At 32.2% G+C, this 16,817-nt stretch overlaps 1 protein-coding gene across 1 annotated transcript; it reads left to right on the top strand.

Moving 5' to 3' along the window:
• Window positions 1–1,071: 1,071 nt before the first annotated feature.
• On the top strand, window positions 1,072–2,963 carry LOC102594225 (protein ROOT PRIMORDIUM DEFECTIVE 1). The gene is made up of 2 exons (XM_006349275.2): window positions 1,072–2,394; window positions 2,494–2,963. Exon 1 carries the CDS (start codon window positions 1,176–1,178, stop codon window positions 2,388–2,390), a length of 1,215 nt encoding a protein of 404 aa, XP_006349337.1. The 5' UTR covers window positions 1,072–1,175; the 3' UTR covers window positions 2,391–2,394; window positions 2,494–2,963.
• Window positions 2,964–16,817: the final 13,854 nt, after the last annotated feature.

Below are 16,817 nucleotides of genomic sequence, written 5' to 3'. Positions count from 1 at the left end.
ATGTCACTATCACCATATATTAGCAAAAATACTAGTGGTTATAGTATTGCTAATATTGAAATTGGTATAATAATAAGACAGGGCAAATGCCTGACAATATAGCTATTAATTATTTGCTGATCAGAAAGATGGCTAGACACTGAAATAAATATATACTCCTATATAAAAGCAAAACATGTATTGAAAACAATAGATTAAACAGACAAATTACAGTATGTGTACCCTTGTTATGTTGGTAAAATATTTTTAATTAATATCTCAAAAAAATAAAAAATATATTTTAGAATTTCTCTAATTAATTTTGGTTGAAAGAAATAATTACTTACAAATTTATTAGCCATAAATAAGGCAGCATTCGTGTGCTATATTTTTTGGTCAAAAATGGCTGTTAAACGTTCATATTTTTTTATTGTGATGATTCATTGCCTTCATGGCTTTGATTAGTCTTCATTTCTTGCTTTTGAACTTTGGCATATTACACAATTCACTTTTTAATATCTTCTTTTTTCTCCTCTTTTTTTCTTTGTTGGATTTTCTATCAGATCTGTATTAGATTTGGCTTCTAATTTTATATTAAAAAAGCTCGTCGAATTTCAAGAATACATCAATATCTAGTAAAATATTCTTAAAAATAATATCAATCACGGGTATGTCTCTAACTATGATTTTTTATTTTTGTAATTTTCAACAATTCCAACATATTGTGAATATATAATTTGTAGATTCAAACTAAATTATGCCTAAACAAACTAAATCCGAAAATTATTAGTGAATTGCACGTGCATGACTTTTCTGTATGAACGTGGAATTGCATAACAAATATTCCCTCTCGCCCTGTTTCATTTTACTCACCTTTATATACTAAATTATTATTTTTACTTGTATTTTTTAGCAAAACTAAAAAGAGCTTTTTTTACCTTCATATTATCATAAAATATCAAATAATTATACAAAACAATAATAAGCAAATCTAGAGTTGCACAACATTAGTAATAAAATTAGTTATATTCCTAATAATTTTTTCTTAAAAATACTCCATCTTCTTTTTTTAGTGAGTAAAAAGAAAAAAAGTCCATATTTTTTTTAATTTAAAATTTAATATTGGTCAAATAGTGGTCAACGGCGGCATAATGGTGAATTGGGGTCATTGAACATTGTTAACCGAATTGACCACCATGGTTCGCATCAACGCCACCATAACCACCGACATCCACCATCGTCTCCGGCGACAAATTCGAACTTTTGTGAACGCAAGGGTAAAATGGGTACGAGATCCATACCTGGATACAGCAGTAGAGAAGGAGAAAAACCTCAAGTCATTACTTTCTCTCAAGAACTTAATCATCTCTCACCCATCAAAAGCTCCTCCTCTTCGCACCATTTCCCCTCTAAAACCCCAACTGAATCTTCCCACAACAGCCCTCAAATTCATTCAGAATTACCCTTTTGTTTTCAAAACTTTCAGACCTCCAATACCCTTATCGACATTACACGTAAAACTCACTCCAAATGCAGAATCATTACACAATGATGAGACCCTTTTTCTTAATCTTTCACATTATCGAAAAGATTTAGCGCAAAGATTAGCGAAGTTATTGATGCTCACAAGAGCTAATAGACTTCCTTTCTTTGTTATCAACAGGTTTAAATTTGATTTGGGTTTGCCTCATGATTATTTGTTGAGTTTTTTATCTGAATTTCCTGAGTATTTTCAGATTTGTCAAATGGGTTTTAAAGGTGCTGATGGTCGTGAGGTTTTTGGGTTGGAGTTGGTTAAATGGAGGAAGGATTTAGCTGTTTCTGTAGTGGAGAAAGGGGTGAAAAGGGAGGATTTTGGGGGTGAGAAAAGAGTGCATATTAGGTATTCGATGAATTTACCAAGAGGATTTGATTTGCAGAAGAAGGTGAAAATTTGGGCTGAGGAGTGGCAGAATTTGCCTTACATTTCACCTTATGAGGATGCATTTCATTTGGCTCCTAATAGTGATCAAGCTGAGAAATGGACAGTAGGGGTTATTCATGAACTGTTAAGCTTACTTATATCGAAGAAGACAGAGAGGGAGAATATTTATTGCTTGGGAGATCATCTGGGATTTGGAATAAGGTTTAGAAAAGCTTTAGTGCATCATCCTGGTATATTTTACTTGTCGAATAAAATCAGAACGCATACTATAGTTTTGAGGGAGGCGTTTAACAAGAACATATTAGTTGAAAAACATCCATTGATGAGAATGAGGTACAAGTACATCAGTCTCATGAACAAAGTGTTGAGAAGGGGAATTCCAATCAATGCTGGAGCTCTTAGGCACAGGAAGCGGCTGGCTTCTGTAAAAGCAGCCAACAGCAAGCGGATGAAACAAGTTAAAAGTATAGAGCCTAAAGAAGATTGATAATGTGAATGATAACTTGATGATCATGCATTATGTTATAAAGGCTTGTGTATTGATGTATTTGTCTATCGGTGATTCACTAAATGTTGGTCGAAACTTGCAGGGATATACAGGGGAAAGCAAGGGAAGGAAACCTGTATTCATAAGAAGCTGGCAACTGCTGCTGAAGCTGTCTTTACATTTAATGATTTGTCCTTTTGTCGGGTACTACTTTCAAAATTGCCTTCTCTTTGTGCCCCTTCTGATGTTAAGGGGGACTCGCGCCTCTTCAAAAATGTTCATGTTCTTATGGTGGTGGCGATCTTCCTAGCCAAAAGGATGCGCGTTGGGAGGTCTATATCGAGCAAGGTCTAACCATGCCAAGTGAACATCCATCATTTTACACACCTTTGTGCTACTTGCACCACCTATCCGATCACTTCTAATCTTGTTTAATTTTGTATGGCGACACTTCCATTGTAACATTTGGTACTTAACATTCAACGTGGAATTTCGTTCCAACTAACAAGAATATGAAAATATTGTGTTCTAATGAGAAGAAAAAAGTTGCAACAGTTTGAAATTATGAAGTGTGAAACGAGGGGATTGCAACACTTTCTTGAGAGAAACTTTTCTTACTCTTTTTTACAATGCAAAACCAAAAACTGAGAAAGAGGAGATAAATGAGTTGGAATATTTTAAACTATTTCTCTATTTGAATTAATTCTTAAATAAACTTTGATATTTTTGTTTATAATGTGATACTAAATATTACTTTTTGTAAATACTCTTGCAAAAGTATAATCAAACACAATTTTATTTTTAAACTCAATAATTCCAAATAAAATGAAAAATCTAAGTCAAACGCCTACTAAATGGCTAAATTTGTAATCCCTCTTTTACTAATTACTCGTCCAATTTTCCTTTTTTACTTGTCCATTTTGACAAACAATTTTTTTTACCTATTTTATACTCAATTAATTACTTTGAAAAAGGTAGGACCTCTTTAAAATTTTAAATTTTAATTAAGGACACAAAGTAAATTTTACCTCAAACAAGAATCCCAAATTCCAAGGGATCTGTGGAATTGGACTCCTTCTTTGGCTATTCTTGTTGGTACTTATTTGCGTCGATTTTGTATTCCTAAATATTTTAGTTTATATTAAATTTAGGGTTCCTTTTCTAGTGACTCTTTAAACTTTTATTTTTAATGCCCCAGTCTTCTCAGATTGAACAAGGCTAAAAGTTTTGAGGTATGTCTTTTTCTGATCTTAATCGTTAGAGTGAAGAATAATTGGTATATGGTTGATATATTGACTTGTTATTCTCTCATTATTATTTTTCTATGTATATGATCTTTGTTTTGTTCTAATTCTCATTAAATAATTAAGGTATGATAAACTGGAATACCTTGTTTCTAGTTTGAAATTAGTATATATATAACATGAAATATGTTTGTGTTGTGTTGTGTTTTGTTTTAGGGGCTCAAGAGAGGAAGAATCTATATAATGAACATATTAAGTAGCAACACTACTCCTTTATTCCTTCCAAAGGACATCATATTTGACATGTTAAGCTATTTGCCAGTCAAGTCGGTGCAAAGATTTAAATGTGTATCCCTGCTTTGGAATATCATAACTCAAGATTTTCGCTTTATATGTCTTCATTTTAAACATGTCCGTCCTCTTATTAACTATAATAAGAAGAAGTCGGAAGAGAATATAACAACAACAGATGAATATAAACTCATATTTTCAAGAGGTTTAATATTGGAGTATGCTACTAGGCCTAGCCATTTCCCCTGTTCTCCTAATTTGAGATATCACGTAAGGAATCCTGAACTGCATGATCAAATTGTTGAAATCCCGGATTCAGAAAAGCCTATCTTGAACATGCAAATGGTGGTTGATCCAAATAACAAAGTATTGAAATTGCTCTCCCTTGTTTATGATGAATTACTTGAAGATCAAGTGCTTGATCAAGTGCTCAGTTATGAGGTTCTTGATCTTCAGAGTGAAGGAAGTAACTATTCTTGGCGACCCATTAACTTGCCTCAACACAGCCGAGGAAAAACTAGAATGTGCAAACTAGTTAAAAAGCATACCGGACAAATTAAAGTTGTCTTCACTAACCTTGGAATTGTTTACAGCATATGGGACGCGGAAGAATGTTCTCATATAGGAATTGATATTCTGGATATGGTGAATGAGAGCTACATTGGCCATACTACATTACCTACATGTTTCTACACGAAGGATGATTGCAAACTTTGGAATGGAAAGCTGTCATTCGCTAAAATAGTAAAAGATGAGGTTCATGTGTTGATATTAGAGTCTTACAACAAGAAACAGATGAAATGGGCTGATGGAAAACTAATCATTAAGCTACCATTCTTGAAAGATGTCTCAGTTGAGCCAGTGATAAAGCTATTGTATCTTTCTAACACTAACAAGTTGTTCTTTGTGTGGCGGGACAAGGAATCAATCCACAGTTTTGACATAAAGACAGGGAAGTTAACAATTATATTGTCCAACTACAAGCTATCTCAAGGTCTATATCTCTCTTGGCCTGGCCTCTTCACTTTCAAAGGATTGCAATCTTCCTCTGGTCAAAAATGATTCATTGCAGCCCTGTTTGATGTATTTCATGGCATTCAGCTTATTTATTTCTTACTTGTGCTAAACTATTCAAAATGATGTTGATTTTCGATACATTAGATTGGTAACAAGACATGTCATAAAGATTCAAGAAAATTAAGCTCACTGGAACTTTACTTTATTCTTCTATATCCATATACATGTTGTTCTCTGTTTTCTTTCACCAATTAAGAGATGGGGAAGTTAACAAACAGGTGATCATCTATCACTACAAGTATAAGCGTGCCTACTTATATATAAGGTAAGTATTCCTTCATTCTGGTTGTAGTGGAGTGGTAAGTATTTCTTCATTCTGGTTTTTGGTTGGGTACGGAGTTGCCTTTGTGTGGTGAAGTGGTCAGTGGTAAGTGCTCCTTCATTATTCGTCTTTGTTAGTAGAGTTTTATCCAATGTGGACATCCCGGCATAAGTAACCCTGCAATGAAACATAGGTTCAAAAGGCATTATCGTGAATTGATCCAAATTACCAAATTTTATTTGTGGTTTTAATTTAGGAGTGCCATTATTGCTTGGTTTTGAAGTACTTAACTTGCCTCAGCAGCAGAGGCGCAGACCAATTATTCTTGCTTTAATTTGAGCTTAAGCTTTCAATTGATTATAGAGATTGTCGAGATAATAATTCATGAGTTTGCACGTTAAAAATACCTATTCATTATTCTTTGCTATCTTTTACTGATTTCTTATAAGTCACTGAACTATCAAATTTTGTTTCAGAAAGTTGGTCAACTTTTAATATTTCTTCCTAATTAAAAGCACATGCGACTCAATACCTTTAAAAATGAGGCATTTGTTTTAGGCCTCATTTTTTTTTAGTAGTAATAGAATTATTATAAGTATCTTTTAACAAAAAATAAATTAAACTGCGTCTTTCTTTTAGTTCATTTCGAATCATTAAAGAATGTTTCTTTCTTTTTGTCAATTTTTTCATTTAATTTCCACATGACATGTTTAAGACCACAAGATTAAAAAAATATTTTGATATATTATTTATATATATCTTTAATTTAAGATCATAGAAAAAATAAAGATTTTTCATTAAAAAAGAAAAAAGATTTTTTGGTATATTAATTATTAGTAATATGTTTTATAAACAATTTGTAGTTGCTTAAACAAATAACTGATGTATATGACTTGGAGACTAACTCTCTGGTATGCCAATTTCACTTAACATACACCAGAGTCAGGTCACGCACACCCATGTCCCATTCAGTGACACATTTTCCTTCTTGTGTGTCAACAGTCAGATAAGAATCTTGTTATCTCTTCATGAAAATCATTCATTCCCATGTCTATAATAGAAATGAAGCTATTGGAGTTACCCAAACAGTCTGGTATTGAGCAGTTGAAATATGTTCTGAGCCTAATGAGAACTTTTATGTAAATCAAGTCACAAATGGTGGAATGTAATATTGATATGTGTTGGTAGCCAAAGTTTTGTCACTCACTTTCAAAGATTAAGGTAAAACCTCCATGTAATAGGCTCATGTTCTGTTCCCCATCTATGTGCTCTCAACTTCTAATATGTACACACCCATGGGCACATCCAATGTAACATGCCAACAGCCAATCCTAGCAGCTCTTTTCTATAGAGCCAACAAATAACTCTACCCTCATCCATGCATGTCCATTGCCACATAATTCAATAGTCAACCACTAACTGTGAACACCCCTTGGCTTAGCCAAATTGCACTTTAAGAAATTCGCAAGTAAGGAAAGGTAAACATGTAGCTAAGATCTAGTGCAAAACATTAATTTGTCTAAAAGTAAACACATTAGTCTAAGAATAAAAGTAGGATGATAGGCTAGTAAAAGTAAGCATTTATAGTATGTTTGGAAAATCTCCATACTAGGAACCTTATAGTTTCAATGTTTTTTGCTGAAGTCATAACTTTTCTCCCTTGCCTTTTCTTGATCGTTTCCCACTTCTTAGATGATCTTTTATTCTTCTTTGTGCGGGCAGCAGCCTCATCTACCCTTGCTTTGTTATTTTGTCAAATAAAATAAAATATTTAGCTAGAGTTTAGGGTTTAAATGTAACTTGTACTGCTTAATTTTATCAAATAACGATTTGTACTGTTTACCTTTTTCTTCTCACATGTGTCCCGATGCTATGGGACATCTCCCATTTTTTCACTATCTCCTGGCTTTGGGGCATTCCCAATCTGAATTTCTTTTCTCCAAAAAAAAAAAGATATGCTTTAAGCAATCACTAATTGTTTACCTATTTTATACAAGATATGAAGTTATCATATAGGCAATGAGAAATTATTCATAAAACTTTTTGTTATTTACATCAATAATAAGTGTCAACTTAAAGAATAATATATTTATTTATTTATGTATATCAACTAAGAATCAAAACTATAAACTACTAAAAAGTGCTTACACAACTTTCTATTGTTTATTCTAAGCAAATAGTATTTGTTTAAATAATCATGCGTTATTTATGATGTACATGTTGCTAGAAAAATGTGCTCTACTCTATCTGTGAAAACCAACCTCCTCAATATATTCAGTAACTTCCAAATTCAACTTCTTGATTTGTTGAAAATGATCCCTAAACTCGTCTCTTTGATATACTTTTGCCGCATCACAAAAATGGTTAATCCGATCTCCACAATGAAAAATTTTGCGGATGCTTTCACCAAGGTGTCTCATGCAAATTCCATAATAAGCTTGAGTAAAGATTTTTTAAACTGTTTTTTTATAGATGGATGACGGCCTGAAATTATGCACAACTTATTAGTATTGGAAATGGTGTCGACCGAGCAATTGTCCAAAAAAATATTGATAAAACTCATCACACTCTGAATTAACTACACAAAATGCATTTTGTATATCTTGTGCCACAGCAGATAACAACACTCCACCACACTTTTCACTCAAATGTGTTCCATCAAAAGGTAGAACTTTTCTTGTGTGAACAAATCTGTCAATCCAAGCTCCATAAGATACAAAAAGATACAAGAACCTTCCGCAATCATCATCCTTCAAATCTGTCCTTCTTCATTCATTTACAACATTAATCATATAACGATACTTATTTATCACTTTATATTCATGTATGTTCTGATATTTCATTTGTCAAAGACTTTGCAATTCGACTACCCATCAAACACTTTCAGTAACTAATTCGACATCCCAATTCTACATGGATTATTTTCTTAATATCTTTGGTAGATAAACCTTTTCCTTCAACAAACTTCTTTTGAATGTATTTAGCAATGACGTCAGTTAATGCGTGTCTATGATGACTTGTAAGATGTTGTACTCCACAAGTGTGCATATTGTTGTACTCCACAAGTGAAAATCTATCGACACCCTTAAACTTCATAGCTCGCAGTCACCACTTGCAATTCTTATCTACATGTTTGACATCGTAGATTTTCTTCGTGTTTTTTACATACCTAAAATAGAAATTATTCTTCACGGCAACAAGCTTCAATGGCACTTTTAATTCATATTTCATCTGAACGTTAAACCAGCAAACAAATTTCAACCACATTTATTCTGAGAATGTGTTGAAGACCGCTGTTATCAATATCAAATAAATAGAAATTCAAATCATAGTCATCCTTTATTTTAGAAAATGAGCTTTTTTGCAATGCAACAATGTTGAGCATGTAAGTTACTAAAATATTCTTCGGCTCACAACATAGCTTACACCTACTAATGATGATATTAACAAACTCATCGTATGTAACATCCCTCATCACCTGTATCGGTATGGTACGACCTTCCTTCGACTTCCAACTCTAACACTTGTAGTAAAGTCTCAAATATGATTTTGATTTTGAAGATTAGGAAACATTAGTATTGTGGGTCGGGTTTGGGTTAGGGTTAAAATAGATAATTGGGTAATTTTCGTTGAAATCGGGTTAATATAGGCTATTTGGGGCTTTCCATCAAATTGAGGGGCACAAATGATGAAATTAATAGCGACAGAGGTAAGAATAACTTCGTTTTAACGGTAATGCAAAGCTATTCAAATATGTCTGAAATTCAGAAAAAGAAAACAAAAGTCGAAGTTTTCTTCACAAGAAATTTGTTAAATTCATATAAAATTTGTAATTTTGTATTTATAAGAAATTAATTCTGAAGTGGTGAAACTTGTTAGAGTCCTTATTTATGTTGATCTTGGATTCCTAAATATATTAATTTATATTTAGGGTTTCTTTTCTAGTGTCTACTCTAACAGTTTTTACTTTTCATTATTCAGCCTTCTCAAATTGAACATCAAGGCCGCTAAAGTTTGAGGTATGTCTTTATTCAATTTAGCTCTTATCTTTTTGCTTTTTTTGGTAACTCGAAACTCAACAATTGAAAGTGTTATCTCTTATCTTTTTGCTCATTTGGTAACTTGAACTCAAGGATTGAAAGTGAGGGGGTGCTTATTATTCGAGCAACTCCCTCTCGTTCAGTGGCAGAGCCACCTTGTCTCGAAGGGTGTCCAAATTGGACACCCTTCATCGAAAAATTATACGATATATACACGTAAAGTTTTGACTTATATTGGTATATATGGTATTTTGCACACCCTAAAATAACAAAGTAACCTGCAGTGGAGATGGATAGAGTTGTTACAAGACTACTCGCTACCCCAGTTTGATTCTCCGCATGAACGTTTTCATTTTTCTATAATTATTTTGCCTTCTTGAAGTTTGTAAGTTAATAAACATGCGTAAGTTTAACATAAATGTTCAGTAGTTTGGTGGTAAATAGTGTCATGTTTGTCTTGAGTGACACAAGTTCAAATCTCACCTCCAATAAGGAATTTTTTTTCAATTAAAATTAAATTATTTCCTTAAATTTTAATACATTTTCCTTGTGGAATAAGATTTCCTTATATTTTAATACCTTTTTCCTTTGTGGAATAAGATTTTCTTAAATTTTAATACATTTTCCTTTTGAAATAATGTTTTCTTTCTCTATAAATAGGAGACTCATTTACCCAAATTATATCATAATATCATTAAAAATAGAATCTCTATCAATCATTGTTTTTTTTTATAAAAAAATTTACTATTCAAAGTTTGGACCCCTTCACCACTGCTCTCGTTTATGATGCCATTGAAGTATTGGACTTTGATCTTTATTACTCAGAATTTTGGCAACCTAGAAAAAACATACACATGGACGGCAGTGGCAGTTAGTTTAAGGACTAAAATTGCATATTTATTTTAACTGGAGGTTTAATATACTTTATTTGTTTGTTTTAGGAAATCATAAAATTCTTTATTTTCTCTCTTTTGAATTGATAATATTAACAGGGCCCAAATTTCCTTTGTTTTCAATTTCTGATCCACACTCTCTTTTGATACATAACTTGAAATCCTTTTTATGTCGTGTCTTGTTTTAGGGGCTCAAGAGTGATAGACAAGAATAGTGTTGCCCAATATATAATGACCATATTAAGTAGCAACAGTAGTCCTTTATTCCTTCCAAAGGACATTATATTCGACATGTTATGCTATTTGCCAGTCAAGTCATTGCTAAGATTTAAATGTGTATGCAAGCATTGGGATAGCATAACTCAAGATTTTCAGTTTATTTGTCTTCATTATAAACATAGCCCTTTAATCATCGAAGAAAAACCGAGTAATGGATCAGCAGGCTGCAAAGATGAATTTGAACCCTTACCGGCCTTACCTACAAGAGGTTTAGTACTTGAGTACGCTACTAGGCCTAGCCATTTCCCCTTTTCTCCTAATTTGAGATACCGCATAAGGAACCCAGAAATGCAAAACCAATTTTTTGAAATTCCGGATTCAAAAAGCAGTATTTGGTACATGTGCATCATGTTTGATCCGGATTGCCAAGTTTTGAAGTTACTCTCTCTTGTTGATGATAGAGAGTCGATTGGTTATGAGGTTCTTGATCTTCAGAATGAAGAAAGTAGCTATTGTTGGCGACCCCTAGTACGTACTTAACTTGCCTGAACAGAGCCAAGGAGAAACTAGAATCTGCAATAAACAGAGCAAGAACATAGGTGTTGTCTTTGGAATGGGAATTGGTTACATCTTCTGGGATATTGATAATGGCGTACCAAATCCCAGTATAGGAATTGATGTTTTGGATATGGTAAATGATAGGTACATTGGTTATACTACTTTTCCTATGAATTACTACACGAAGGATGAATGCATACTTTGGAATGGAAAGTTGTCATTTGCTAAAATAGTAAAAGACGAGCTTCATATCTTGGTGTTAGAATTTGATTACAAGAAGAAGATGAAATTGATTGATCGGAAACTAGTAGTTAAGTTACCATTCATGAGAGAGCTCTCAGCTCTAATAAGCGATCAATCTGAGTTGTGGTTTTGGTGGAAGGACAAGAAGAAGAAATCACTCAACTCTTTTTATGACAGTACCGCCAAGAAGGTAAAATACTCTCATTTTAATTCCGGTCACAACTACAGCTATGCTGAACGTTCCAATTACGTCCTCAGGCGGTCTTGCCTGGTGGATTTCAAAGGAATGAATAAAACAGCAACATAATATTAGTTACTACAAATTGTAGTTAATTAATTTTACTAGTCCTAATTTTTCCAGATTGTGTTATGTCATTTCTTTGAGCAATCAATTTTTTTTGTTCATAAGAAACCTTGAATACTAACGTTACGTGCACGAATTATCATATATCACATGTGATATGACATAACAATGAGAAACTAAATAAATGTATGTTTGATTGATATAATTGTGCAAAAATAGTATTAACAAATTACTTCTTTCCTTTATTTCGAAATAAGTGATAGTTGTATTTTGTTTCAAAATAAGTTGTGTTCTTTTCTTTAAATAAAGAGAGTTTTACATAATCTGATTTTATTTTTTATTTTTTTTAATATAGAAAGGCAAACATGTTGGTCTAAAGAGAGTTCCCACTTCCCAAGTACAAAAGTTGCATGTGAAAGCATTGACCCAAACGCAAAATTAATTATATTTAAGTAACAATTTTAAAAGAAACATAAATTGTCCAAATGCAACGACAGCTTATTATACTGTAGAAACATGCATGAGTAGAAAGAAACATGTTAAAAAGATTTTATTGATGGAAAATTTATGAATAAGCAGAAGCCACTAGCCAAAAATCTCTCATCAATGATCAACATTTTATGTCAAATTTTTCAATGCCATTGAAAAGATTTTTAATATATTAGTACCAATTTTCTTTAGGCAGGAGATTACCCAAGGTAGAGAGTTACATCTTTATATATTATCAACATGAATTTACATGGTAAATGTGACAATGAGCCTAACTCAATCCCAAAAGTTAGCTCACGAGGGGAGGATTGTCCAAGTTCATATAAGTAGATCACCAGTCAATTTCTCAACCAATATGAGATTTTTACCCACTCTAACAGTAAAATTTACCAAATGATAATAATATTCCTTTATATATATATGATGATCAAGATAGAGTTATATGAAATTTACATCCACAAAAATTCGCATCCTTTATTCTTCATTTTCGAGTGTACGTTGACATTATTAAGAAATTACTATTTTCTTATTGAAGTTTCCCATTGAAAAATATTCATGGCTATTTTTATATACATTTAATTGAATTATTGAAGAAAAATAATATTTTCACTTTTCACACAGAAAACTTTAAAAAATAGTGTGTTTTTTTTTTTCGTATTGAAACTTTTGACCTTACTCTATTTGTTGGGGATAAAGGAGAAACATATCTGGTATTCACTGTGTAAAACCTGAAATATTTTAAATTGGATAATTAACAAGTACCCAAAACTCACAAGGCCAGCGCTCAATCATTTAAACTTATAATCTATCTTTATATATTTATGTGGAATTTTTAAAATCGTTGTTAATATATATTTTAAGATTTCTTTTTTTCTGCAAATTGAGCTAGCAGCAGAGGCAGAGTTAGGTGGGGTTCATGGGTTAGGACGAACCCAATAATTTTTTCATAGATACTATATTTGTTCTAGAAATTAAGTAACTTGTGAACCCCTAACAAAATTGAATGACAACTCAATGATAAGATAGAGGAAGAAAACTTAAAACCCTCAAACTCTTAATACTGGCTCCGCCTCTGGCTAGCAATGAGAACATTTTTGTTAATTAATGTATATTGAGAGAAAAACATGGACAAAGATTGAAGACTTATCCATTTCACAATGCTGACCTACAATTGGTCACTCATCAATTGCCAACTTACCTAACCGTCCAAAACAAATATATAAGATAGTCTATTAATATTGCAGTTATTTCATGTGTGAGAACCAAATAATTGAATACTTAACCCTTTGACAGACTTTAACTAGCTAGCTAGTTTTTTTTCTTTTTAATTATTATTATTAGAATTCGAGATTGTGATGTCAATTTAATACGTAAGTGTTTATTTTTGCACATAGTTGGATACATCTAACTAAGAAATTATGGATGTCTAAATAAAAGTTAAACTCAAATATTCAGATTAGGCATTGTTTGGTAATTTCTAATCTTGCGTCCTTGTTACCCTAATCCATGCATGCATAATAGAGTAATGCTTTTAACTTGAGCTTTAATTTCTTTTTCAAAGGAGAAAAACAAGACAAACAAGTAATCAAACGAGTCAAGGAAGTAATTATAAAATGCATACGAACTTTCAACTACTATATCGGTTTATTAAATTTTATTATCATTTGCTTCTGAAGGGACGTCCCAAACATAAGATAGTTATTATACTAAACGTGAAAGGAGTACAAAGTTGCATCTCATCTAGTAAAACTTTGTGCATTATGCGGAGAATATAATTCCCATAATACATAAACGTGTTCTTTAATTTGATCTCAATTGATATTTATGTTTTTTCAGTTTTGGGTGTACATAAATAAATAGACACTTAAATTATCATAAAATTGAACAAGTAGACATACACATTCTACATGGAAAATCTCACACGATTTGTCAAATAAAATGGATTACAACATAATAATATAAGTGGACTTTATATGCCTAAATTTTGTGGAAAAAAAGGTTTTTAAGTTTACCCTTCAACTTTTGATTAATTAGCATTTATTTATTTTATCTTCAAGTAGGCAAAAATAAGAGTTTTTTTCCTAATGACAGAATTAATAATTTAGATCAAAAGTCAAACGGAACATAAAATTGTTCAATATCAAAGGAATACGTTCGCAAATTTGACCTTTTCCTGGTTAATGTTTTGGTTTTACTAAGTAAGTTTTAATTTACATTTCGTGCTGTGAAGTTAACTTAACAGGAAGCGTGTAACATTATTGGCCTCTAATAATTGTCAACAGCAAAACTTTAATTCAGACTTCTATCTATTTTTTAATTTTAATGTCCTCGTATTAAAATAACACATATCATCTCATTTACTCATTTTTTAAATCTCAATAACTCGCGGCTGCTATTATCTTTGTCACAACCTAGCATTTGCTTTCAGGTGAGAGTTCTATAGTGAACACTTTGTACGTATTGGGCAAAACTCCACTATGTAATAGCGTGCAAATCACAAAAAAAATGTAAATTATACTGCACACTAGGCAAACCCTATGCGACATGTTCAACTCAAAAAACATTTATGAAGGATCAGTCCCAGATCATCCGCAAGACCGCATGAATGATCACACTCTCTAAACCAACCGAGTCATCCGTTTATTTATTTTTTATTCAGTAACTGTTGGGTTTAGCAAGGTGTGAATGGGAAATAAGAAGAGAGAATGGAAAGTGGGGGAACCAATTTTGGAGGGAAAATGAAAAGTCATTGCAAAGTGCAAATGAAAAGTCAATTTTATCATATTGCTAGAATAAAGAAAATTGTTGTCCTTATATTAGAAAACACTTCCTTTAGTTCTTAAAGGGTTAAGAAGAAGGTGCCCCTCACGCCGTCGTCGTCGCTCGCTCGGATTTGATTTTTGGCAAATGATTGATTGATAATATTTTTTGGACAAAATTTATTTAATCAATTTGTTAATTCATTTCTTTTCTCTTATAAATTAATTCAGAATGTTAGTTAAATAACGAAATTAATTTCGCAACGAATTATTTGAAATTCGCGCGTAACGGTAAATTCGTTTGAAAGGATTTGTTCCTTTCGAAAAGTCGTTACTTTTCCCAAAAAGACACAACGTTCTGGAAAAAATGAGCTTGAACAGTCGCGTTCCTTGCTGCTAATGGCTATAAATAAGAGGTCGTTTTCGTTTTTTCAAACACTGAAATTTTTTCCTCTCTGCATACATTTTCTTACATAATCAAAATTGTCGATCGACTGAGTCTGTGTGTGCTCTTGTTGTTGTTCTTGCGTTCACTGAAGTTATTGAAGTTTGAGGTACCACTACTTCTCTAATAGGTTAATTCGTTTTATCTTGGGAGGAATTAATCTGCAACCTCAGGTACAGTGAAGGGATTAAATTTCTTAAGGAAACACAGTGATTTTTGTGGACTCAGATTAAAAACATTCTGTCTATTTCATCTTTTTCTGTTTCTGTATTTTTGACTAACCTGAATACAGGAGATAACAGTAACAAAATAGGTGTTTTGGTATCACGGGATCGATGGAGTAATATATAGTGACCACTTTGACCCTCAATCCAATCCACATTAAGATCACTCCTTTAAAGATTGGAGAGAGAGAATAATAGAGCAATTATGAAAGCGAGTAAGGTTATTTATTAGGCATAATATATAAATTTGTCCTTTAATTTGCTTAAATCACATTTATATCATTTAACTTTGGGTGTGCACAAGTAGATACTTAAACTTGTATAAAATTGAACAAATAGATAGACATGTTCTACATGTCATTTTTTGTCCTACGTGAATTGTGCCACGTAGAACTCATGTGTCTACTTGTTCAACTTTATACAAATTTAAGTATCTATTATTACATATCCAAAATTAAAAGGCATAAATATGAAATGAAATCAAGTTAAAAGACATATCTATATATTATGTCTATTTATTAGGACTCATGACGTGTCTTCAATCTTAGCTTCGACTCCATGTGCTTTCACAAATTTATTTAATTTCTGACAAGCTAAAAAAGAATTAAGAAAAACGTGCTATTTGAAGGGCTACAGCTGTATACACTGTCCCTGAATGTGTACAGATCTAAAGAATGTCCCATAGTAAATATAATATATATATGGAAGAAAAGACATAAAGTCATCACTAAATTTATTTCGAATTTTTAAAAAGATACCTTAATTTTGTGAGTGTCCTATTACCTCATTGAACAATTTAAGAATGTTATAAATATCCATTTTTCACCCAACCTCAATTGCAAGAAAAGAAGTGCAATCACTCACCAATGATAACTTTATGTCTTTTCTCAAATATTAATAATACATAAAATCAATCAATGCATACATTAATTTTTTCTAATATGTCAGTCCCAAACAATCCAACAGTTGTAAATTTTAGGGGTCGTTTGGTGTGAGGGATAAAAATAAATAGTGATGGAATAAAAATTTTGTCTCTTGGTTGTTATGTTTGAGATAATTTATCCCACAATTTATATCATATCGATGGGATAAGTTATCTCATAAACATGATGAGATAAATTATCTCAGGATAGTTAACCCCAGCCCCAGAATAACTAATCTTGGGATAACTTGTTCCAACCGCAATCAAAAAGTGCAGAGAGATATTATGTGTTTTTTGAGGGGTGGGGGCCTGGGGGGACAGGTTTATGTTTGTTGTTAGCTGGATAAATTAAAGGGTCCTCCTGGTACATTCCCATTCCCACCTAACACAATTGAAAGAGCTCATTCCTGCCTATATATATGTGTGAGCTCAGCCCTCATATGTAAAACTCCACACA

Source organism: Solanum tuberosum, unplaced genomic scaffold, assembly GCF_000226075.1.
Source record: "Solanum tuberosum cultivar DM 1-3 516 R44 unplaced genomic scaffold, SolTub_3.0 scf00105, whole genome shotgun sequence".
NCBI lineage: Eukaryota > Viridiplantae > Streptophyta > Magnoliopsida > Solanales > Solanaceae > Solanum > Solanum tuberosum.
Note: the sequence above shows the minus strand (reverse complement) of the source record. Positions and strands in the feature narration are given on the sequence as shown.

Coding starts and splice junctions, on each gene's coding strand:
- LOC102594225 (XM_006349275.2), top strand. CDS start 1,176: ATGGTTCGCATCAACGCCACCATAACCACCGACATCCACCATCGTCTC.